At 44.6% G+C, this 24,875-nt stretch overlaps 1 protein-coding gene across 2 annotated transcripts in view; it reads right to left on the bottom strand.

The window, feature by feature from the left end:
• The window catches only part of CLDN10 (claudin 10), a 100,082-nt gene continuing 75,207 nt past the window's right edge, over positions 1 to 24,875 (bottom strand). The window contains exons 1-5 of one of the 2 annotated variants that reach the window (XM_054586478.1): positions 23,247 to 23,505; positions 16,879 to 17,040; positions 16,704 to 16,785; positions 944 to 1,051; positions 1 to 337 (exon numbers count right to left, since the gene is read on the bottom strand). In XM_054586478.1, coding sequence (XP_054442453.1) covers positions 217 to 337; positions 944 to 1,051; positions 16,704 to 16,785; positions 16,879 to 17,040; positions 23,247 to 23,466 — 693 coding nt within the window. In that variant the 5' untranslated portion in view covers positions 23,467 to 23,505 and the 3' untranslated portion in view covers positions 1 to 216. Of the gene's footprint in view, positions 338 to 943; positions 1,052 to 16,703; positions 16,786 to 16,878; positions 17,041 to 23,246; positions 23,506 to 24,875 lie in introns of those variants that run through there. The other variant, XM_054586477.1, reaches the window with a different exon arrangement.

Genomic DNA, 24,875 nt, shown 5'->3' with positions numbered 1-24,875 from the left:
ACCTCTTTATTTTTTATTTTTTATAGAAAGTCCCAACAGAAAATGATTAGTATATAACTATGTAAGAACATGTACATCCATACAATCAACAAATTCTTCAAATTCGTACTTTAAAAATAGTTGGAGTGTTAATTATAAGAAGGCCTCGACGGGATCACTCTGGGACGGGTTCGCCTTTGTAGCAAACTCAAGGCAGCCTGCAGCAGCAGCGCTCGCTCAGACGTAAGCGTTCTTGTCAAACTGTTTCGAAGGGTTGGAGGTTTTAACATCTCCTTCCCCCTGATACTTTGTCCGTGAAGACATGACCGACGTGGGCCCGTTGTACGCGTATCCCATTCTGAAAGGCAAAACACAGCTGGGCAGATCCTGGTTTCCACAAAGCACGCACACAAATGGGCGGACACCACTCCCTCTCTTCCTGTCACAGCTAAGCTTAGGTCTCCCCGATTCCTTTCAGTGAGCTTCCCCCCAAGGAACATTTCCACGTCACGTCTGGACCGCTGGTGTGACGAGGAATCTCTGCAGGAGAAGCGCACGGCTTTTTCATTTGTTCAGTGGTTCTGCTCCAACGCTATCATTGAAAGCTCACCCTCCCGGAACCTAGAAGACTACAGGGGCCTTCATCAGCGATTTCTATGTGAAAATTATGGTAAGGCCGAAGTGAAGAATGCCCGTTTTCAGACCTCACACGTCTACTTCCAGAAATAGCTTTGGGACATAGGAATGATGAGCTTTTTTTAGAAAAATGAACTATAATGAAATATATTCAATATAGTATTTACTGTGTTGAATATTAGACTTATCGTACATTCCTACCCTTTCCCAGTTCTGGATATTTGAAGTTTCTAAGAATCATGAACTACCGTTTGCCCCGCATGTAGTAATTTGGAACAGTACCATACTTTTCAACAGGTCATTTGGGGTTTTGTTTTGTTTTTCGTACCTGGGTGTTTTGTTGTTGTCCGCTATTGAAAAGCAAAATATGACGCCACCAATTATGCAGAGCGAGGCTCCCGACCATCCAATGAACAGAGCGGCTCCCAATTCGTACCTGTGAGGAAGTGTCACACAGGCATTACAGCTCCCTTGCAAGGGGGGAGAGGTAAACTGCGTGGAACACCAGCAGCCCACTTCCACTGAACGCCCATTATAATTTCTTGCTCTCAGAGCTGGTGCAGGAAGCAATAACAGGAAGCAATAACACCTTGTATCCATGTAAGGCTTTAAACTCCTCTCCCATGTTTTCCTATCCATCACTTGAGCGCACATCGCCAGCATCCCAGGAGGAAAATGAGGGTACCCTGCAGGCAAACGGAAGTGAGCAGGCCACTTCCAGCCTGGGCCCTGGCCCGCATGGCACCTTGCCCCTGGGCGCTGCCCGAGCCTCACCAAGCGCTCTGCCCATTTACTCTGCCGTGCAGGGTGAATTATTTAGGCAGGCTCCAGATAGAAAAGGGAAGATTGCCTTTGCGGTCACTGGAGTTCAATTCCTTAAACGTTTATTAAGCACCTGCTATGTACAAATCACATGCAAGGGGCTGAAGCCGGGCAGAATACGCCACCTCCAAACATGCCTCCTCGGCCTAAGGATTATTTTGAGCTGAAGACAATGGACAAGCAGCAGATATAAGAAAAGCTCTCCTCCTCCCTGCATTTGCCTAAAAGCAGTAGATAAGCATATAAAGGTGCCCCCTCCTTCTCTACCAGGACGGAGAGCAGTTAATCACCAGAGAATCCATGGAACAAACTTTACTAACTAGCACTCACCTGCCACCAGTTCCCCCCTGCATCTGCCTTCCCATAACTGGCCACCCAAGAGACTCAAAGTCCTTTTCCTTCGTCTTATTACTTTTCTACAAATTTATTAAGATGCTATATAAGCCCAAGTTCTAGCCACTCCTTTGAGATCCTCATCACTGAGTACGCCCTTGGGGATGTGTGATGTGTATGTTAATAAGCTTCTGTTTATTTTTCTCTTGTTAATGTCTGTTGTCAGTTTTGTTTACAGGGCCCCCAGTGGAGAAGAATGTAGGTGATTAGAGGGGAAAAAAAAAAGATTTCCCTCCGCTACGGTGCCCATAAAAGGTTGCTGATAAATCGCTATTAAGCGTCTCCTAGACAGTAGCCCATCTCTGCTGATGATTGGAATCAATGCAAAGGTCAACAAGACAGCTCCTGCTTTGGGAAGGTCACCATACACGGGTGCACATAATGCCACTGAGAACAAGTGTGGGGAACCACGCGGGGGGCGGCGGCTCCAGGAAATCCTCTTGGGGGAGGAGCATTCGCCCAGTGAAAGGAATGGGGGACGCCAAAGCAGACCCCGGCCTCAGGGGCTCTGTGTCTCCTCCCGCCTGCCTATCCTATTCTTTACGAGTAGTTGTTGTTTTTAATAAAGAAGTTTCCCAAACCTCTTTTGGCCCCGAGACTGCCATTGTCAGGGTACAAAATCGATGCCTGCCACTGCCTACCAAAGGGTGCTTTTCATGGTAAAATGAAGTCACAGTGGGAAGGGTCTTATCATACAGAAAGCGCAGAGGCGCTGAAAAAGGGAAGCAAGCAGTGAGGGTAAACGACAGGCGGAGGTTGGCTCCCCGGCCAGCGCAGCCCCCTCCCCGCCCCGGACCAGGCGCTGGGCCAGGGCCAGGATTGCATCCAGGCCGCACCACGATCTTGGCAGCGGCTAGCCTGCGCCTGCCCTGAGCTTTGTCTCTTCTCTTCCTTCATGCCGCGCTGCTCTGCAGGCTGGGCAGGACTTCCGGCGTGGACCGGGCGTCCAGCAGCGGGGGACAGTGTAGCAGCGTGGCTCTGGCCACCAGCTCATGAAGCAGGAAGCAACACTGACACAAGACTGGGGACTTACTGCCTACTTTCGGATCTGACTATACAGGCAATTTCATGGCCTGCATTGGCAACGGGGAGGGACGGGTGTACGCAACGCATGCTGCCCTGGGATCCCTCCTTTTCTGACTCTTGTGTTGCTTTTCCTGGGAAATGAAGGTGGTAGCTGAAGCAAGGAAGTCCTGAGGAGGGTCTGGGAACCGAGAAACTTCCACCGGCACCATCAGCCGTCATGGCAGACACAGAAGGGTGCTGTGTGCAGAGCAAAACACCTTCAGGCGGCACAAAGTAAACAGTCCAAAGAGGACTGAAGAGAGACGTACGTGCACAGGTGAAAAACAAGCGAGCTGGCCCGATCGAGAGTGTTGAAGTGGCAGTTTTATAAAAGATGCCTTCATTGAATATGTTACACATCTAAAAAGGATGTCCTGGATTTCCACATCAGCCCTGCTTTTATGCTGTTTGAACAAGATTGTGCAAATAAAACAAGCAGAGTGCCAAGCTGCTAAAAACCTGTAGGAAGCCGGGTCAGAACACAGCTAAAGGTGTGAGCACAGGGAAATTTTCCGCTGGAAGGACATGATTGTAAGGTTACAATTTAGTGCTACTTTGTTTTTTTCTATTTCCCCCTGCCCCCACCCCACCCCCCCGCTAGAATTTAGGTTGTCTTCTCTCCTGAAACTTCATTTAAATAACCCTGGAAGAAAGAGTCTGAGATTTCTCTTAAACAATATAGTTCTCTAAAATAGGAGGCTAGTACCCCGTGCCATGGCTGATGAAAAGTAAGTCTCTAACTATTACTAGTGATCAGTTAGAAGTGAAGGTGGAAGAAATCATACGCCACAGCTCAGCACTAGGATTCAAAAGAGCATGGAAACATGTACCTGGTGTTGTTACAAATTAGAGGATAAATTACCCAGGCAGTTCAAATGTCAGGCAGTGAGTCTTTGTGTGTACTTAAGCATCCCGAAACATTCTGAAGGGATTTAAGAACGATGAGTTTGGCTTACATTAAAATTGGTTTTCTTATTCCTGTTTTAAACATATTTTAATTTTCTCTAAGTCACTAAATACAGACTCTATGCCAAGGAAGTGATCATTTTCATTCGAATTCTTTGTGATTTTTGTGGAAGACAAACGTATAATCCATAGTAGTACCAGTTTAGAGTTCAAGTCTTTAAGAGACTCCACGTCTATACCGATCATTTTTAATAATTCCAATGTGAGGGCTTGTGTGCCTTGGTTCTTTTTCAGAGACTTTTTCTTCATTCAGTTAGAAGACAGGTGTAGTGGGCTTATTCAACAGTTACTTGAATTGACACCTAAGCAGTGTGCTTGGTCTGGCAGAAACGGACTTCCATTACTGAAAGACGCGGCTGAGAGACAGCACTACATTGTAACATCCACTCGGATCTGTCTTGTAGCTCACCTCCTTCACCCTGGCCGGGAAACTTCGTCTCTGCCTGGAAGTCTGTCTTTGTTTTCGGTCATGCTCAGAAGCTGACTTCAACACCTTCGAAGCCGATCCAATTTCAGGCCATCTGTTGCAGGTCTTCCTTTTGTTAACAATATCCTCCTGGCCCTAGACCAGCTTCCCCCTCATTGTGTGGCCTCTTTAATGAGCTGTTCCAATTGCCAAGATGTCTTCATTCCTCGGAAAGGCTATAAATCTGCTTAACACCAGGTAGATCCATGAGCATCAGGGTGAGGAGGGAACTTTGTTTCTGGAGCTACTCTCAGAAATTCTGCTCAGCTGGCAGAACTAACCAAAGCTGCCTCTAGGACTGTAGTTCATGTATGTAATTGAATGCAAATTTAGCAAGTGAGTAATAGGGGAAAAACGTACTTGCCTACGGAGACATTAAAACACAGATTACTCACTTAAAATGTTCCCCAAAAAGAACCATAAAGCTCAAAGGCGTTAAAATGTCCTCTGAACTATTGGATGAACTATTGTTCTCACCCGCCTGGCTGGGCCTGGGGCTCCGGGCTGCTGCGCACACCTCTCCCTCCACAAGGGGAGAACAAGGACCAGCCCACCCCTGGGAAACTGTGATTCTGAGGCCTCGCATATTTCACCTCCTATTTCAGCCCTGTTACCTTCTCAGACATCCTGAGGGAATGGGTTGAGGAACACCTACTAGTTATTCTCACCTCCTGTTTTTCTCTTCTTTGCACTCAAACCGCCTGTTACCACCTGATCTGCCATCCACAAGGAGCTGGTGACCCTGCCCTGGCTGCTTCCACAGAAACGACCAGCTCAGCCTTGTACTAATTGTGTGTTTCGGGGTGGATGAGACACAAATAGCTCCTTTCTCAAGGATCTTACATCTAGCGGGAATAGTCAGATGTTAAGCAAATAATTATAATAAAGTGTGGTGAAATGTAACAATAGAATCAAAAGAGCTTTTTTTTTTTTTTTTTTTTGGCAAGGTAAACATTACCTGTTCTCCCACATCCATGTAGATATGGTTCAGGTAAACACCCACAGTGACAAAAGCTACTGTTACTGTCAGCTCACAGCACTAGGATTTTTTTTTTATACCTATTATTCTATTCAATCTTTCCTGCAATTCGGTGGGTTTTCCCAACGAGGAAACTGAAGCTCAGGGAGATTAAATTACTTGCCCCATATCTCAGCTAAGTAAATGGCAGAACCAGGATTTAAAACCCATAACTGGGATCCAAACCCAAGCTCTTAGCTGTCACTCCTTCTTCCTCAGCTGAGTACAAGATTTCATTAATGTAAAAAAAAATACAATCAATGTGCTGTATTTTCTGTTGTCATCTCAGAAACCTGTGCATTTTCTCCCTCCCTAGCTCATAATGTTCTCAGTGGCTCAAGAGCTCAAGGGTATGGAATTTTTTCTAAATTCCCTCAGGCTATCTTTTCACCCAGCACCAAAAAAAAAAAAAAAAAAAAAAAAATAGTGAGGTCAGTAATTAAAATCAGGACACAGCTGGGCTTAAAATCAGCTCCTCTAAAAACAAAACAAAAACCATTTAGTGAATGAAAAAAAAAGCCTCATTCTTTTAGGATGCCCAGAAAAGCTGAAAGTCACGGAAGTAGGAGCCAGGTCTTGTGACATTCAGGATAGTGTTTTGTTTTGTTTTGTTTTCCACACATGTTATCCTACTCCTCATTTTAATCAAGGGTGGTACAGGCCAAAATAAATACACCAATTACCTTAACACAACTAAATACGTTAAAAAAATTTTTTTTTTTAATTTAGAAAGCGCACATATATATTAACAATGGTATAATTTTACAGTCGAATTCCATTGGTTTGCCTTCTTTTAAAGATTACCCTCTAGCCCTGGTCCAGTGGCTCAGCTGCCTGGAGCATCGTCCCGCACCCATAAGGATGTGGGTTGGATTCCCTAAGATCACGGAGGAGCCAGAGCCACGGCCAGGGCCAAGGGCTGAGTGAAGGTCAGATACTAAAACCCGCATCTTCTCGGCCTCCTTCCCTCTCTGTGTGCAAAGTAGGCGTCTCGACAGGAGATCAAATTCTTGCCAGATATTCATGGGAATTTAAGAAACTATCCACAGTATAACAATACAATATTAGCCAAGGCAGTAAGTTATAATTTAAAAGGAACATCTCATGTCCCCAAAATGACATAGCTCAATTCAAAAGTAAGTCTGTTGTTCAGCAACGTCCATGCCATTGATCTCCTCCATTCATGTGGATAATTGGGGGTTTGCTGTACCCATATTTCAAGAGAGAAATGATGTGCTGAGTCATAATACTCAGAGTAGGTACAATAACATGTTTACGTGCAAATTTTCGAGTCTGGGTAAGCCGACAATGCCAACGGGGCTGTGCGTCAAGCCCAGCCGCCCCGAAGACAAGCAACACTGTCCTCAGCCACCTGAGGGCAAGACCAGCCCCGGGAACACAAGTCCAGAGTGTGTGCGCGCGGAGATGGGTGTGCACACCCATCTGGATGTGTTGAAGGAAAAAGATACAGCTGGACTTGAGGCAAACAAAACCTGGGCTGATTAAAAACACATCTGCATTTTATCCGGAATCCTCAACAGTCTACCTGAGAACATTTTAGAACCAAACCAGGTTCTTTATACACCTGGGGGAGATGTATAAAGAGTGGGTTCTTATGAGAAGGGTCTCAAGAATATCCCTCCGTTTGGCAGCTTCAATCTGTTGTATATCTCTGTTGTTGATGCTCTGACTGACATGATTAGAAATAAAGAGGAAAAATCACACAAGCCTTGTTTCCTTTAAATGGCTTCATGCAAGGCCCCCTTCAAGCCTGCCTTCTACTTGAGAGTCAAGTGTCTTACAACAACTATCCTTTCTACTAGGTCTCTAGCATTTCAATATACATTTCTCTACGGCTAACCTTAATATCCTGCACAAGGTAATACGCTGCTGCCTTAATGGACTCTGCTTATGCGAGGCACAGCATAATGGACTATATGCGAGGCACAGTTCTAAACAGCTGAAATGTACTACCTCCTTTAATCCCTGCAATAACCTCACAGTACCGATTGCCTCACTTAAAAGATGAGGAACACAGACCACAGAAAGGACAAGTCACTTCAACTCACACAGCCTACAAGAACTGAGCTGAGGTTCACTCCCAGGCAGCCCGGACCCAGGGTTTTTAATAACTTTAAATTTTTTTTAAGTTTTTAATAACTTTACAGGCACAGGACAAGTTTCACAAATTCTACACACACGTGCAGCCAGGGTCAGCGCCCCAGAGCTCCGCTGTGGCCCCGCCGCTCACGGCCCCTCCTCCTGATCCCCCTGCTCAGGACAGTTTTGCCTGTTCTTGGACTTGAGGGGAACCACGCTATTACATACTCTTTTGAATCTGGCTCTTTCAACTCAACACTGGTTCTGAGATTTATCCAAAGGGTTGTTGATGGTTCATTCTCATGTCTGTGTAGTGTCCCATTGTGTGGATACACCCCAACTTGTTTATTTCCTGTGTTGATGGGCATTTGGGTCGGCTACTACGAACAGCACTGCTATAAACATCGCACGTGTATTTTGGTAAAAATATAGTTGCATTTCTCTTGGGTGTATCCCTAGGGACGGGATTCTGGGTCATGTGTCCAGGTCAGGTAGATGCTGCCACGCAGGCCGCCAATGTGACCGCACCATTTTACGGCCCACTGGCCGTATATGAGAGTTCCGCTTGTTCTACGTCCTTGCCGACATTTCTCCTACCACAATCATTCTTAAACATTATTTCGCCAAAGGAAAGTGGTTAATTCAGCTAACATTTCTTGAGAGCCTACTGTGTGTCACAAGTACTCTTCTAAGTGGTAGGAACATCAGGATCCTCACTATTCTTTTTTTAAATTTATTTTTAGAGAGAAGGGAAAGGAGGAAGAAAAAGAGGGAGAGAAACATCAACCAGCTGCTTCTCGCACATGCCCCAACCAGGAACCGAACCCGAAACCCAGGCATGTGCCCTTACCGGGAATTGAACCTGTGACCTTTTGCTTTGTGGGATGATGCTCAACCAACAGGAGCCACACCAACCAGGGCAGCATCCTTACTCTTAAACAGTTATGTTGTGCTGCTTCCTCTCCTCATTCACTTGACCAAAATCTCTACACGCATGCTCAAGTCTTTTACTCCAGGAGAGATGCAGACAGACAGTCCTACAGCACTGTTGACTGACCACGCTTGCTGTAAATGCCAGAGAGCACGGACTAGCTGCAAGAGGCTCCAACAGTCAGCACGCCATGGGCTCTGCTTTGAGATGCTCCCGGTCTGGTTTGGGAGATGCACCAATAAGAAAGGGCTAACCAGCCAGCAGGATTATAATAGAAGCACGAGGTGCAATATGAGCAGCCAGGAGAGCCCCTCGCCCAGAATGCAAGTAGTGCAGGAGAAGCAGGGGTGATTAGCCAGGCTGTGAACAGGAGGGGGGAAGGGCAGGGTGGTAAAAGCTGAGTGTCCAGAAAGCATGGCATACTGGCAGGGATGGGGACTTGATGTACTGATCAATAAAAACAAAACACAATTGCCAAACACTTGATTGTCAAGTCAATTTTTAAGTCATCGTAGCATAACAAAAACATCAGATCATTGGTCCGAAGTGGCCTGGGCTACCATGGAGCAAAGTCACAGAACCACACCTTCTTAATGTTTAACAATGGAGTGGTTTTCTTCCCATGGCACTTCTCTTGAATCCCTTATCCAAGAATCTAGAAGCTATTTACCAATATTAATTCATTCTCCAAATAACCTCGCAAATGGAGTAAGTTTAAATAAACAAACACCCCTAATCCATCAAATTATAATAAGGATAGAAAGAAGTTAACTATCTTGGCAAGGTCACCTAATGAGATCAATATTCCTTTCAACATCACCAAAGAAAATTTGTGTAATATATAAATGTACTTCATGAATAAGCCATTGTTCATTTAACTTGACAGTAACAAGAGAGAGAATTTCCTGGGAAGTAGACATCTGTTTATTTCTAAATAGTAGACAGCCATAATAGTGAGAAGATTTTACCTAAGTAAAGCTTAAATCCTAAAGCAGAAACTGAATATATGTCAGGAATGAAGACACTAGAGATAAATAACTCCATAGTTTTAAAAACTTTGAAAACAGAAGAGCCTGCAGGTAAGACCAAACATGAGAATATCAGAGCCAAAACATTTATGGTAAATGTCATATACTAAAAAAGAATACCGCTAAGATCACCATGACCTTTTTCCTCAGTTAAGGCCAATTGGTTCAGGGCTCTCGCCTTGCATACTTTGAAAATGAGTTTCTTTATGTCAATCAAATCTTACTTGAAACAGTTTATTTAGGAAAACAATGCAAGACATTCAGGAAGTCAGTGGTTTGGACAAGGCAAAGGTGGAAATAATGTAATTAAATTTCAGCACCCTGTAGGATGAATCACTAAGAGGTGTCTATAACCCTAAGATTGCAGGAAGGTTATTTTTTTTTAAAAGAATTTGTTATAAAAAGAAGGGAGGTGGTTTGAAACAGCCCAAGAGGCAAGAGTTGAGAAATAGCTTGTAAGGGTCTGCGGGAGCCCATCCTGAAGTCATAAAACATAATGGTCACTTGAATGAAAGCAAGGAAGCAAAACAAAAGGAAAGAATGGGGAAATGGCAGGACACAGCCAGAATCGATGAAGCTCATCTTTAAAGGCTGCAATTCCGCCCAATGATTGTAGCCTGGAAGAAAAATCCTCCTGGTTAGTGGCAGGAAAAGGTTTCAGAAACAACCAGCCACTGAACATAAAGCGTGATCCTCTTTGCAACGCTACTGCCTCCATCTTTAGTCCACTCATTTTTTTCCTCAACAAAGTGCCTAGTGAATTTCTTGCCCGTAGTAGGACTGTAGCAGAACTTCTTGATTACATTATCTGTGTTTTGAGAACTTAGGCACCCAGGGGTGGGCCTTACAGAAGAATGTCCCGGAGATCTACAAAGCAGATTCAATTCATTTAGCACAGAATTCTTCAGACAGGCAACAGCAGCAGCCAGCCAATAACCAAACTAGGTTCTGAGGCCTGAACGGTTTTCCAGCGCATTTTAGGGTTCGGGTATGGTAGAGGAAGTGTATGGGAAATTTAAACTAGAGCATGTGGAGAGCAGCTGTCTCTCCCCGCCTTCCTAGGTGCCCCCCCCCACACACACACACACGTGCCTAGTAGGGCTGGAGGGGAGGATGTTACGGGCAGAAGCTGCCGTTTGGAAGGTTAATGCATGTTAAGGGTGGAAGGAGGAAAGGGAACGTGCCATCCCTGTTTGCCCTCTGAGAGGCTTCCTCTGTCTGCTGAGACTGCAGAAACATTTCCTGCTAATTCAGAAAGGACTAGCACTTATCTGAAGGAACAGATGGAGGCAACTGTACTTGAACAACAATTTTTAAAAAAAATTGCATTTACCAGGCACTACGCTAGGCAAATAAGGCAGAGAAGAAAGAGGTGTTTTCTGACTTCAAGGAACTAACTCTCATGCAGGTCAGTGAAGACAGCAGAGAAAGTCGGAACCTTCTTGTAGCAGCAACCTCAGATTCCCGCGCCCCTAGGGTGGGCTCTGCCTTTAGCCTTGGTTCTCCAACAAATTCTAAGTCCATGTACAAACTAAATCAGATCGCTGCATTCTAGCAAATGCCAGAGAAAGAAGTGCTGTCCCTTAGAGTAAGCCAAGTGAAAATCTTGCTTTAAAGGACTGTATTTCAAGACCTATGAAATCAGTTTATTTTATGTTAAGAGACAATCTGCAGGTTATTGATCATAATTTTTATCTCTTTCTCTCTGTGAAGTGTTGATCATAGGAAAAGAGATGAAGTCAAGCTAGTTGATTTGCTGGTTTGTAGAAAAGTCGGTGAATTCCTCTCGATGTCATGTGTCATTTTTATGTCTCTAGTCTATCATTGCAGGTAATTAGAAGCTCATCGTATTTACAGTTTTCAGGCCTTGACAATTCCTTGATTGAAGCGGATTTTACACGAGTCATGGAGGGCCTTTCTTTGAGCAAGGCCCTGCCGAGCATCCAGCAGGGAGTGAGAGAACAAGTCTCTGCCTCGGAGAGCTGACATGTTTTCAGTAAGCAGGATTTTTTTTTTTTTTTTTAAATAAAAGCTTGCTTTGACTGGTGTGCTCAGCAGATTGGATATCATCCTGCAAACTGAAAGGCTGCTGGTTCAATTCCCATTCAGGACACACGCCTGAGCTGGGGGCACGGAGAGACAACTGATACATGTTTCCCTGGCACACTGGTGTTTTTCTCCCTCTCCTTCTCCCTCCCTTCCCCTCTCTCTAAAAATAAATAAATAAAAATATTTAACAATGACAAAAAAAAGATGAAGTCTATATTCTCTATAAGGTTCTGGTATGAAGGGCCTGTTACTTGTAAATACTACCAATCTTTAAGTCATGTTGTTTTTCATAATTCCTAGCTCTTATGTTTTTAATTATATTAAGGTCAAATGGCGAATTGCACATGTTGTATTGCAAGTCACCAGAGAAAAAGCTTAATAAAGACCTCTATAAAGATAAGGCACATCTTTAATACAAATGCCACTAAAAAAGCAATTTTAATAATAGCCAGTACAATACAGTAATAGGTAATACAAGGTGTCGGCTTTTTTCTAATCAGTTCTGAGGGTGTGTGAGTGTGTGTGTGTGTGTGTGTACCCCCTCTTAACTGTCACAGCAAGTCTATGTGAGCGGTGCTAGCGTTACCCTGATTTTACAGACGAGAATACAGACACCCAGGGCGTGAGTCGGCACGGAAAGAGCCATTCTGGGAGGCTGAGTGGGAACGGGAGAGTTCAATGTAGCACCAACAACGCAGACAAGAGGAAAACCTTTCAGAGCCTCTAATTATTGAACTGAGTTCAACTAAAATCTGAGAAGTGAATAAGAAATTCCAAAGTACTGAACTGAGTAAGGTGACGGAGCATACAGCAAGCACAGAATAAAATCACACAAAGGACAAATATAAGTTATGGTGCATCCACGAATTAGCCCTGCCCATTAAAGGAAAGGTTAAACTATTTTTAAGATTCTGACATCCTTAATAATTGTCTGGAAAATAGAAACAATGATGTAGAAAAAATAATCCAGAAGAGTTAGCAATGTCAATAATAAAATAAACTGAGAGAAATATCGTTTTATTGTATATTTATGACATCAAACCCTAAAATAAAACTGCAACATTCAAATGAAAAATATTTCATTTAAATACCACTAAAATGTTTCTAATCCCCAGGAGCCCTCATGCCTGGTATCATGTACACCTGTGCAAATCTCACTGTCGAAAATTAGGAGACAATTTATAACTCAGAATGCATTTTTCTAACATAGGCGGGGGAGTCAAAATTATATTTAAGTCTAAAATAGTTTTTTTGTTTCCCATTTAATAAAATTTCAGAATAAAAACTATCTTTAAATGTACAGAAGAAACTCTCTTGGTGAAAAGTATTATGTGGCATACTGTAACAAAACTTATACAACAGTACAATATTATAAATCACGCATTTTAGAGCCAGCATTCTAGAGTCTGGCTGCCTGGTTTAGATCCTAGTTCTATTAGCCTTCTAGTTTAGCCCAAGTGCTCTTGGACACATTACTTGAACTCTTTCCCCAATTTAAAAAAAAAAAAGGAAGACCCAAGGGAAACCACTTCATAAGGCTGTTCTAAGAATAAAATAAAGAATGCCTGCAATGCTCTGCCTGGTACATGGTAGGGACTTGATGTGTTAGCTGTTATCTCCTTTATATGTCATTATATATGCATTTCATTATATAAGCATTTGCTATTTATGCATAAACTATACTAACGAGAGAACTAGAAAGTCAATCTTTTTAAGATTTCCAAATACACTGAAAAAAAGTAATGTAGGCCTGATCGGCCATTTTAGTTATTACTTTTTAAAAATTCTGTGACATTTGATCTGAAGATGGAAAGAGAAGCACCAGCCTGGTTGACAGCAATATTCTTGCACACACATGCGGCTTTTCACAAGGTACCTGGGTATATTCTCATGAAAGGCAAAATATGAACGTCTAGTCAAGATGGCAGCATAGGCAGACATGGCTCACCTCTTCACACAAGCACATCAAAATTACAACTAAAATATAGAACAACCATCACTCAGACCATCAGAAATTGAGTTGAATGGAAGTCTGACAACTATGGAATTAAAGAAACCACACCTATCTAGACTAGTAGGAGGGGTGCAGATGTGGAACAGGCTGGCCCCTCACCCACGTATGATGGATAAAAATTCAGGAGGGATATCTTGGGAATGTGGAATCCCAGCCCCACATCAGGCCCCCCAGTACAGGGTTCCAGGGCCAGGAAGATAAGTCCCCATAATTCTGGCTGCAAAAACTAACAGGGATTGAGTCACTGGGAGAAGCTGTTGGAGCCCCAAGCAGTTCCTCTTAAAGAATCGACACATGGACTCACCTACTCGGTCGGACTCACTGCCTCTGAGCTCCACCACTGGGGTAGCAACTTGAAAGGTACCAGTGGTATATAGGCAGAGACTGAGTGTCTGGCATCAAAACAAGCAGAGGCATTGTCCCATTTTTACACGCTACCCCCACAGAGCCAACAAGCTGGTGCCATGTCTGAGACTCCATCAACCTGGCTGACACTGTTTGACCTGCCTTGGTTATCCTCAGAGGCTCTGCCCCACTTAATTTACAGGCCCACCCAAATTGCTTTTCCATATGAATGGTGGGTCTTGGCTCACACTTCACAACTTCCTAAATCCTCTCAAACAAGCAACAGATGACCTCAGGGAGCCCCAGGCCCTGCACTAGAAGTAGCGAGATTAGATTCACAGTTTAGCTTTGCCTGGGAATCTCCAAGCCCAGCACAAGTAGCAGCCATCTCAGATTGCTTCATAGCTCAGGCAGGGTGGCCCTGGGCAAAACAGGTCGGGGCTGACCTTGACCTGCACCACCTGGGAAACCCCAGGGCCAGCACACCCAGTGGACAACTACAGACCATATCGGAGCACCACCACCCTGCCCCCGCACAGCTGATTCTCCACACAGGACAGAGGTTGGAGGTAAGTGGTCACAGCCAATCCTTGCAGCTGACTGGCCTGGGTAAATTCCTCCCACTGATGTGCCAACAGCAACCAAGGCTCAACCACAAAAGGAGGGTGTACTCAGCCCACATGCAGTGTTCACCGTGAGTATCCAGCTTGGGTGACAGGGGAGGCTGTGCCACTGGACACTATAGGACACCCACTTCATTAAGCCCCAGTACCAAGACATGGAGTCAAAGCAACTCTACCTAATACATAGAAACAAACACAGGGAGGCCGCCAAAACGAGAAGACAAAGAAACGTGGCCCAAATGAAAGAACAGATCAAAACTCCAGAAGAAGAGCTAAATGAAATGGAGATAAGCAATCTATCAGATGCAGAGTTCAAAACACTGGTTATAAGGATGCTCAAGGAACTTACTGAGGACCTCAGCAGCATAAAAAAGATGCCGTTAGAAATGAAGGATACGCTAATTGAAATAAAGAACAATTTACAGGGAAACAACAGTAGAGCAGATGAAGCCAAGAGTCACATCAATGATTTGGAACATAAGGAAGCAAAGAACAACAAGAAGGAAAAAGAATTCAAAAAAACAAGGACAGTATAAATAGCCTATGGGACAACTTCAAGAAGTCCAATATGCGCATCATAGGGGTGTCAGAAGAAGAGAAAGAGCAAGAAATTGGAAATCTATTTGAAAAAATAATGAAAGAAAACTTCTCTAATTTGGTGAAGGAAATAGACATGCAAGTCCAGGAAGTACAGAGTCCCAAACAAGAGGGATGCAAAGAGGTCCATTCTACGACAAATCATAATTAAAATGCCAAAGGTTAAAGATAAAAAGAGAATCTTAAAAACAGCAAGAGAAAAGAAGTTAGTTACTACAGGGAAGTTCCTATAAGACTGTCAGCTGATTTCTCAAAAGAAACTTTGCAGGTTAGAAGGGATTGGCAGGGACCTACAGCCAAGATTGCTCTACCCAGAAAAGCTATCACTTAGAATCAAGGGGCAGATAAAGAACTTTCCAGACAAGAAAGAACTATAGGACTTCATTATCACCAAACCATTAGTATATGAAACATTAAAGGGACTTATTTAAGAAAAAGATCAAAACTATGAATAATAAAATAGCAAAAAATACGAATCTATCAAGAATTGAGTCTAAAAAACAAACTAAGCAAACAACAACACAGAACCGTGCATACAGAGAGCATTTTGAAGGTGGCTAGATGGGAGGGGAGCCTGGGGGAATGGGTGAAGAGGCGAGGGAACTAAGAAGTACAAATCGGTGGTTGCAGAATAGCCATGGGGATGTAAAGTACAGCATAGGAAATGGAGTAGCCAAAGATCTTATATGCACGCCCCACGGACATGGTCAATGGTGGGGGCATTGCCTGGGGGAGTAGGGTTATTGGGTGGAGGGGAGGCAAAGGTGGAAAAATTGGGACAACTGTAATAGCATAATCAATACGATGTAATAAAAAAAAGAAAGACAAAATATCTGAGAGAGGATTATTTCTAATTTAGTATCCTTGGGGTTTTCCCAAATGCAAAGAAATAAGCATAGGGAAACTATAAAAAGCAACAGCTCATAGTTAAAACAACAACAAAGAAACCGATCTGTAAATGCCAGAGCATTCATCTGCAACTGAAACTGGTCACGTCTGAGTGTCTACGCCACTCCTAGAGCATTAAAAAAAAAAGCAACCAACTTGCATCGTGTTCAGTTTTTTTCATAAAGATTTATTAGGTGGCACTTGTTCAGGCCGTAGTTATTGACAGAGCAAATGTAAAAGGCTAATGACAAATGAAAAATAATATTTCATTTAAATATCATTAGAACATGTCTAATCTTCGAGAGCACAATTTCCTTTCAGTTTTCATCTCAATGTTCATCTCTATGTTGAGACTGAAACTGGGCCAGATGTTAGCATCTGGCAAAGACCACTGCGGTCGGACAAAATCAAGGCAAGGTGCTACCGTGCTGTGCTCACGCTCCATCATTCTTTCCTTCCCATCTTAACCCTCTGTACCACTTTTCCTCCATCTAGCTCCAGTGTCAGGACGTCCAGTGGATGGAGTTTAGATTTCTAAATCCTACACCTTGAGCTGTTTAGAGACAAGACACCATATAATCCTAACACAGTGATCAAATGCATGATTTGCCAACGTAGCGTGTAAAACATTTACTCCTGCATCATTTCATCAAATATCATCTACTTGTATTTCTCACGTCCTTTTCATAAACCATGTAGGAAATTTATGTAAATTCATTTAGAAAATGATTTTATGTACATTTCCTGTGAGCTAGAAACATACAGAAGGAGAAGAGCACTTACTTTTGATCAATATAGAGAGGATCAAAGAATTCCGTTGTGATTTTGTTTGCATACAGGGAACAACCGGTCATTGAGCACAGCCCTAAAAAGTACCAGATGGCAAGCACAGTGGTTAGTGAGTGGTATTTCATTAACATGAAGGAAGTACCTGGTTGGGAGGAAAGCTACTACTTACCTGACAGTATGAATACAATCCCAGCCAAACAAGCAATTTTAGCTTTGGCTTTCTCTGAGCCTCCGACTTTGGTGCACTTCATTCCAAACAGGGCAATTATGGAACCAAAGAAGCCCAGGCTGACAGCGGCGATCATAAGTCCTCTACATGCCTGGATGTAACCTGCAATTAGAAGAGGTCATTGCCATGAACATAAAACTAGCAGCTGTCCAGTGGGTGGGGGGGACCCTCGTTTTCTATTGTCCTTCTGAATAATTGTTCTGTTCTCAAAAAAAAAAAAAAAAAAAAGACCAAAATTGTTGAGACATGGGGTAAGACAAGCAAGAATGAAAAGCAAGTCAGTGTATACGGAGTGCCTGTTCTACGTCACACGCTTTTCAGGTGGGTTTATGGCACGGTCCTCAGATTAGCTCTGAGTGCTACTCCGGACATGCAATTCGGAACCTGCGGCAAGCAAAGTTCACGCGTTATGCCAGAGGTAAGTTGGTAAGAGGCAGAAATGGATTCCATATAAATGTGACTACAAAGTCCAGGTAACTACCTTTCATGTGAGAAACACCATCTGCCACTATCTCAACCCTCTTTCTTTGTACGCTGGAGCTTTTAAATAGATGTTTTAATGGTTTTGACATTATAAAATTTATAACTGGGCAGCCAGACCTCCCAAACAGTGAAATCTTCCAATAGCAGTGAAGGCTGATAAAGGAGACCAACTAGAATATCATCATGAACCACGAGGAGTCTAAGTTAGGAAGCATTGTAATGATATATTATTTTCCAGGGTACCTATAATAACATTTGGCTTTAAAAAAAAAGCATTGGCTATTTACTGGAAGAAGAGTTTATAATTATTAAATTAACTGATTACACATAAATGGATGCTTTCAAAGTAACCTAAATGCTTGTTCTGGGAGATACAGAAAAGTAAACCTTTGATCGTTCTTCCTGCACCAATCATTTCCTCCGTCACATATTTCTATTTACACAGCTAGGGTTAGGGTACCCTTCAGCCTGGCTGTCCTCCAGGCACTAGCAAATTTTAAATTAGTAACACTTAAAACTAATAAACTTTTCCAATACGGACAGGTTCACTTCAGCCTGAAACAACGCCCGTTTCAATCTGAAAGACGGCCCATACTAGGTGTAAGTATATAATTGTTAAGCAAATGGACATACAAATATAGCAGGTTTACATTTGGAAATAAACTTGTTAATCTGAAAAAACTCACTACTGCCAAGATACTGAAAGTCATTTATTATTCGTCCTCAGGCCAAAGCTACAATAAACAAGAATTCAAAGACCATTATAATCTTAAATTCATAAAATAATGCTGGCTGGTGGCCTCCAGCCCATGCTTCTTGGGAAAGAACAAAATTTTAAGTTTTAATCCTATTTCTAGGAGCTATTTTCAAGAGTTCACAGAATACGCTCTATTTAATTGAACACATGTAGGCCCCCTTAAATTCAGACTGCAATGATAACCTACTTTACAGCACGAACAACTTCCGAACAGGAATCAATTTCACTGATGGTGGGACAATCAAAAACAGCAACGAAAACGTCCGTTTAGCAAAACAGGAAAAAGGAGGCTTATCCGGGGAGCAATAGCCATGCTCCAGGGCTCCCTGGTGTCTGCTGCCCGATATTGGCCCCCTCTACTTTAAACTTCACCCCTGGGGTCCTTCTGCCAGAGCCCAGGGGGCAGGTAGAAGCACAGAGAGAGGAAGCCTGTCAGTCTGTGCACGATTAAAAAGACTCTTCCAGAACCACAGCTGCCTCATCTACCCCCAGAGCTGCCAAGACAGTGGGTCAGTTATGATTTGAGCTTTATTTTAATCTATGGCTCTGAGGTGTTGTAGCTGACTCTGACCACACCACTAAACAGACAAAACAGTGTGCACATGTGTGATATAACCTCTATACAACATGTGTTTAAAAAAAAAAAAAGCTAGCCTAGAAAACTTTATCATGCACCTTAATTTGCACTGACTTTAATAACCATATAGTCTTCATGAACAGAAAATGCAGGGGGCTGGCAAAAGATTAAGTCCCACATTCCGAACATTTAGACCACAAAATGTGTTTCCCCAGATGGTTAGAATCCCAGGTTGATGAATTCGATCCTTGATATGACTAGGAAAACAGTAGCAGTCTTTAAACTAGATTGAACCACTCCTCAGCCTTTCTTCTGAGTTTCTCACTTGGCTCTCCCACCTCAGCCCTGGTAGCTACAGCAGGCGGGTCTCTCGGCCCGAGTCAGACAGCAGAGAGCAAGGTTCTGCTGAGGTCCGGCTCCTCCCCAGTACCACTCAGAACCCTGATCTGAGGGCAAGGTACGTCGCTCTGGCGTGAAAACAGTACCAAAGAATAAATGCCTAATTTGTCGTAGGCACAAAAGAAGGTGCTCACCAGTGCAATCACTGGCTAGCTTTTCTGAAACGGGGAGCAAAGAGCAGAGATGGGGGTTCCTAGGGATAAGCCCCATGCCAGCTGTGAATCCAGTTACTGGGAAGACTGGGGTTTGTAAATAAGGGCTCCCCATCCTTGTAGCACCCACAGACTCAGGCCTTAGTTGACTTGCAACAAACTCAGAGTTTATCTTTTGCAAGGCAGACTTCTACAACCTCGCTTTTTAACGGTCCTTGGGGCAAAGCTTACAAGCAAAACCAGCAAGTGAAGTGGTGGTAAAAACTAGTCAAGGAGGCCATTATTTTTGACAGGTCTAATTTACTCACACTGTTAATAGCTAATTAACACATTAAAGTGCAGAGGCATGAACATATTTACTTAGAAGTTCTCTGAAGTATAATTTATAGTTACCATTCCCTTGGAAGAAATGGCAAACATGCTCACTAACAAAAATAGATGGCATCTGCTAAAAAACAACCTGGGTGAAAATTAGTCTCAGGCGAAGTTCAAGTGGTGTTTTGAAAGGAGCGCGGATTAGCAATAAACAAATCACTAGCTCATTCAACTGTGAAGTCTTCAATTAATAAAATACAGTGACTTTAATGAATTCTGTCGGAGGAAACCTTCAAGGTGTCCCTTAAAAGTTATTTTCCAAATGATGGGTGCCTTATCTTCTGTTTCAAACTAGTAAAAATGAAAATAGCCACTTGGTGGAGACAGTTTCCTCGTCGCACATGCGCTAGTATTGAAGGGAGAGAAAAGGAATGTGCTATTCCCATGCTAGTAGCTTTGTGTACTTCCCTGCAAATACTCTGAAAGGAGCTCAGGATGGAGGGAAGGCATCAACTGTGAACTTCAGCTCTGAATCTTCTTTTCACCCACTGTGTGCCCTTCATTCTATCAGCCAATTTCTCTGTCTTCAGCTATAAAACAAGGATAACAGCTTTTACTTCCCAGGATGAATCACATGAACAAAGTCGTCTGGTGAGGGGTAAGAAACTCGCAGAGGCTTCTCTTCCATAATCCTAAGACTGACTGTAAACAGAAACTAGAGGTGGGGTCCTAACATGGCATACCATTAACTCCAGACATGTAGCTTTTCTCAGCCTCACTTTCCCAGTAGGGAAAACCGGGGTGACTATGGTACCCCTTCATGATGAGGAATCAGAGTTTTGACCTCACACAGGAAATTCAGGATATGGACCCCCTCATCTGCTTCCAAGAGGCTTGCTTTACCGTCCAAGACTCGACGAGAGACCCGTAAGCTTTCTCTCTCCCTTCTGGGCTTTTCTTCTCAATCCAGACCTTTTGCCTGGTTTAAGGAGAGGGCTTGTGTGCTCAGGCCCGTGGCCACCATGGTCAAGGTCAGCCAGCCTGCTCCCATCACTTCCAAGGCCATGTCAGGAAGCCACGTGTGGCGCACCGCCAGCAGGGCCGGCCCCAGGAGCAGCATCCAGCAGGTGTGGCTGCCCTGGGAACACATGGCAGGGCGTGCACACGCAGAGGGGCCCGATGTGAGGAGCTCCACCTGCAGATGGCGGGGATCCGCTCCTCTCTCTATAAAAATGGACACGTGTCACAGAATCCCCGTTATTCTGGGAGATACAGAAAAGTAAAACCTCTCGCTTTGGGGTACGCAGTGCCCTCCTAAGCCACAAAAGGCAGAGCCAACAGGCAGAGTCCGATAAATCTGATTCTAGTACACATCGCAAAGTTTTATATGAGAAAAGTCCTCATAAATTTAAAAGACAAACAAGGGGCTGAGGTTGCAACATATATAATAAATCAAAGATTGACATCCAAATTTAAAAAAGAAACCATTTAAGCCAAGAGGAAACAACAGAACCATGGGCATAAGATATGGATGAGCAACACAAAAAAGGGAAAAAAAGATCAATACATGGTAAGAGAGTCAAAATCAGTGGTGATCTGGGAAGTGCCAATAAAAATGATAACACGATACAATGTCACCCACAATATTCGTGATGAGAATGTGCAAAAATAGGTATTCTCATACACTGTTGGTAGAATGTAATTTGGCAGTATTAAACTGGATATTAAAATGAATATTCTACTTCCCTGATAATTTCTCAGTATTTATAACAATACACATACACACAAAGAGGCAAATATCAAGATTTTTTCGTAAAGCACTAACAAGAATGGAAAGCTGGAAAGGGTCCAATATCCAACAATGGGTAAATGGTTCAATAAACCAGTCTGTCCAGACTAATGAATTTCGTGCAATCTCTATAGGTATAAACTGGGAAAAATGTGTTATTAATTTTAGAATGCTGCAAAAAAGGAGGCAGTGTAATGTCACTGATGTTTTTAAAAGTCATTCTCAAGACACACGCGCGCACATGGAAGGTCATTTTGCAAGCTGGGTTGCTTATAAATGTTACTGCTGTTCTATTTGCTCCATTCTCAACTCCCTCTAGAGCTTAGCGATTCCGGGGCGCAGCCCTCCTCTCTCCTGCTCACAAATCTTGATCCCCTGTCCTCTTTCACCTCAGATGTGTAAGGTGAAAACCTCACAATTCTGCCTGTAGTGATACCCAGGGAGCATTTGTCTCCCTTCTCTCTTGCTGGAAGTACACCTGTCTGGCACACTATCTCAGGTAACAATATATTACAACAGAGGAATGTGCTTAAAACAGTAACTGTCTATCCTGTGTTCTTGCATGTAAACCACAGATACACAGAAACAAGAGCCTGCCTGTTCAAAGCATCTACCTGGATGTGGGCTGTGCAGAGCGCAGGAAATTCAACAGTAATTCCAGGGAATCCACAGTGTCCCAGCACTTGACACAGCACGACGCAGACCCAGGTGACACCCATCTAAAACTAGACACGGAGGCCCTCAATACGCAGGTTCCATCGAATACCACGGTGAGCAACAGTGTGCTTTCTGTGGCAAGCACCATCTTAGGGGAATTAAATCTTGTCTTTTATTTGCTCAGCTACGCAAATAAAAACTTAAGGCAATAAAAGAAAAAGAGAACACCTCAGGTCTAGAAATAATACAGACGACTCTCCTTAAGCTCCTGCCTTGGTCTCCCCACGCTCAGTGCTGTAAAATCCTGGAAGAGGAGACCACGTTGACGTCTCCTGTTCTCCGGAAAACAGAGTCCGTTTTCTTCGTGAACATCTTTCTACCTGCTGTAATAATGCAATGCAACAGAAAGCCTAATTAACAAAAAGCAACGAAGAAAACAATTTACATAACCACGCCACAAGGGAGGCCCGGAGACTCACGGACGCAAAACGTGTCGGTCTCAGGCACAAGAAGAGCCTCTACCTCGGGCAGCACAGGCAAGGGCTATTTTCCTAAAATTGGGAAGAAGCTTTAAAGCCCAGGCTGACGGGTCTGTGGCGGAATTTTAGGTGGGTGGGGGGTAACTCCCCCTGTAATATGATTCCTTTTCTCCTGCCCACTTTTAAAAGAATTCACGAAAAGTCTAAGGGGAGTTTCGGGCAAGCCCATTTCGCTTTGACAAGTCAATGAAACCATTTTAATCCGAGTCCAGCCCTGGGAAGTAGATGGAGAAGACAAAGGTCCCTTGCGTGACTCCGTGTCCTAACGATCCGCAAGAAATGGGGGCCCACAACCGTGTCCTCGACTCTCAGGACAGCAAAGCTGCTGGCCTCCACCCCGACACCCGCAAGTCACCCACCCCATCCAGCCCTGTCTGCGTGGCCCGCCACCACCCTGGGACCCCGGGCTCCCACAGACGCCCACGCAGGACAGACGTCCACGCAGGACAGACGTCCGAGGACGGCAGGCGACGGAACGGGGCCTCTCGCCAGCTCCCTTGGATCTAGGGGAAAAGCGGGACGCGGCCTCAGAGGAGGGGGACCCGGGGGTCCCACCGCGGGTCGTGGAGCCCAGCGGGCGCCCCCGCCGGCTGGCCTGATAGGAGTGAGGGCCGGGGGCGGGGGCCGAGGGGATGCAGACCGTCCAGCGCCAGCATGGAAGGGAAATCCTTGCAGTTGGAGACGCCCGTGGAGTCGGTAACGCACGTCTTCCATAGGTTGGCCCAAAAGGTGGCGGTGGTGATGACCGTGCCGTCGTTGGTGGATACCTTCCAGTAGTCGGTGGGCACCGTGGAAGATACCAGTAACCAGCCCGAGATAGAGACCACGAAAGCGATGATCTCCAAGGCTGTGTTCGCCATGCCGCCCGCTGCAGCAGCCGCGCTGGCGCTGGAGCTCACGCTCCCACTCAGCGCCCGGACCCCGCGCGCCGGGACCGGGGCTCCGCCTCCGCCCCGCCCCCGCCCGAGATCGGGCGCTAGGGGGCGCGCACCCACCTGCAGACGCGCCTCCGGAGGCACAGCGCGCTCCGGCGCTTTCAGTGTCGCTGCCTGCAGACGTTCTCTCCGGCCAGCTGGCGTGGCGCGCGAGGTCAGGACAAACAGGGGCCTGCGCACCCCTCCCCCACCTTCCCCCACATCTCAGGGGCCCAGGGGCCGCGGAGAACGGCTCTGCTCTTGGACAGATTGGCAGCCGGATACGGAGGACCTGGTGCGTCCCTCCTGCCCACTCCCGTACCCAGACCTACCCATGGCAAACAGCCTGGCTTCCAAAGAGTACCTTGTAAAAGCAGAGCCGAAAAGCCTTTGGTGTGCCCTGGAAGCACAAGGCCTGGTAATGCAGCCTGGGCTTGCTGAACTTCCGAAAGGTTTTCGTGTCACGGCATCGGCCTTGCTTTAGAATTCTTCCATTCTCTTTGGCCCGGTGATATACGGAAAGTCACTGTAAAGAGGTGCTTGGCACAAACCTAAATTCAAGATTGCTCCATATGGAGGCCACAGGCTCCGTCGGAGATTCCATTGCCATCTGGAGCTTGAATGTCCCAGCCACAATGCTGGCCTGCTGAGACTAATGCACTACAGACAGGACAGGAATTTAAGACGTCCCCGGCTCCCAGGTCCGAGTGTATTCAATGAATGGAAGGTTCTGTCACAGTGGAAACTGCTCTGTACCTTGTTCTTTCCACCTCCACATTTCATTCCTAATTGGTGAGTTTAATTCATTCCGTCACTACTAGTGTCTCAAGATATACGTAAAGATGGGGGGGGTGGGACTTTCTGCGTCTGAGATTCACAAATCTGGGCATAGACGAGAGACCAAAGACACTGGCTTTACTATGAGGTTAGTAGTTATCTGTTTCAAGTTCTTGCAGTTCTTGGTATGAACTTTCAGGGTTCACTTCTTGCCAAAAGTAACCAAAGGTGTACAACCTATAAATGAGTCTGCTGCAATAAAGCTAGTTGCTAACCTGTTTCACAAGCTTTGTGCAGGAACACTTTGGCTTTTTGTGATGAATTTCTCAATTCCCCTTTGTCATATTTTTTTTTTAACCAAATGGATACAAATGAAATTTGAGGTGATTAGATGCTTAAGGAGAAGAGAGGAGGAGGCTGGACTGCAGAGGCAAGACTTAGATGTGGAAGGACCATTGAAGACCGTTGGGACATGCTCACACCAAACACAATTCCCTTTTCTATTTAAAGGGATAATGGTCAGTTCATTGCTCTAACCTTCAGAGCCCCGGGTTCAGCGCATGGCAAAGTGTATGTTG

This window comes from Pteronotus mesoamericanus, unplaced genomic scaffold (assembly GCF_021234165.1).
Source record: "Pteronotus mesoamericanus isolate MK-2021 breed Mesoamerican mustached bat unplaced genomic scaffold, CSHL_Meso_final contig_94, whole genome shotgun sequence".
Classification (NCBI taxonomy): domain Eukaryota; kingdom Metazoa; phylum Chordata; class Mammalia; order Chiroptera; family Mormoopidae; genus Pteronotus; species Pteronotus mesoamericanus.
Note: the sequence above shows the minus strand (reverse complement) of the source record. Positions and strands in the feature narration are given on the sequence as shown.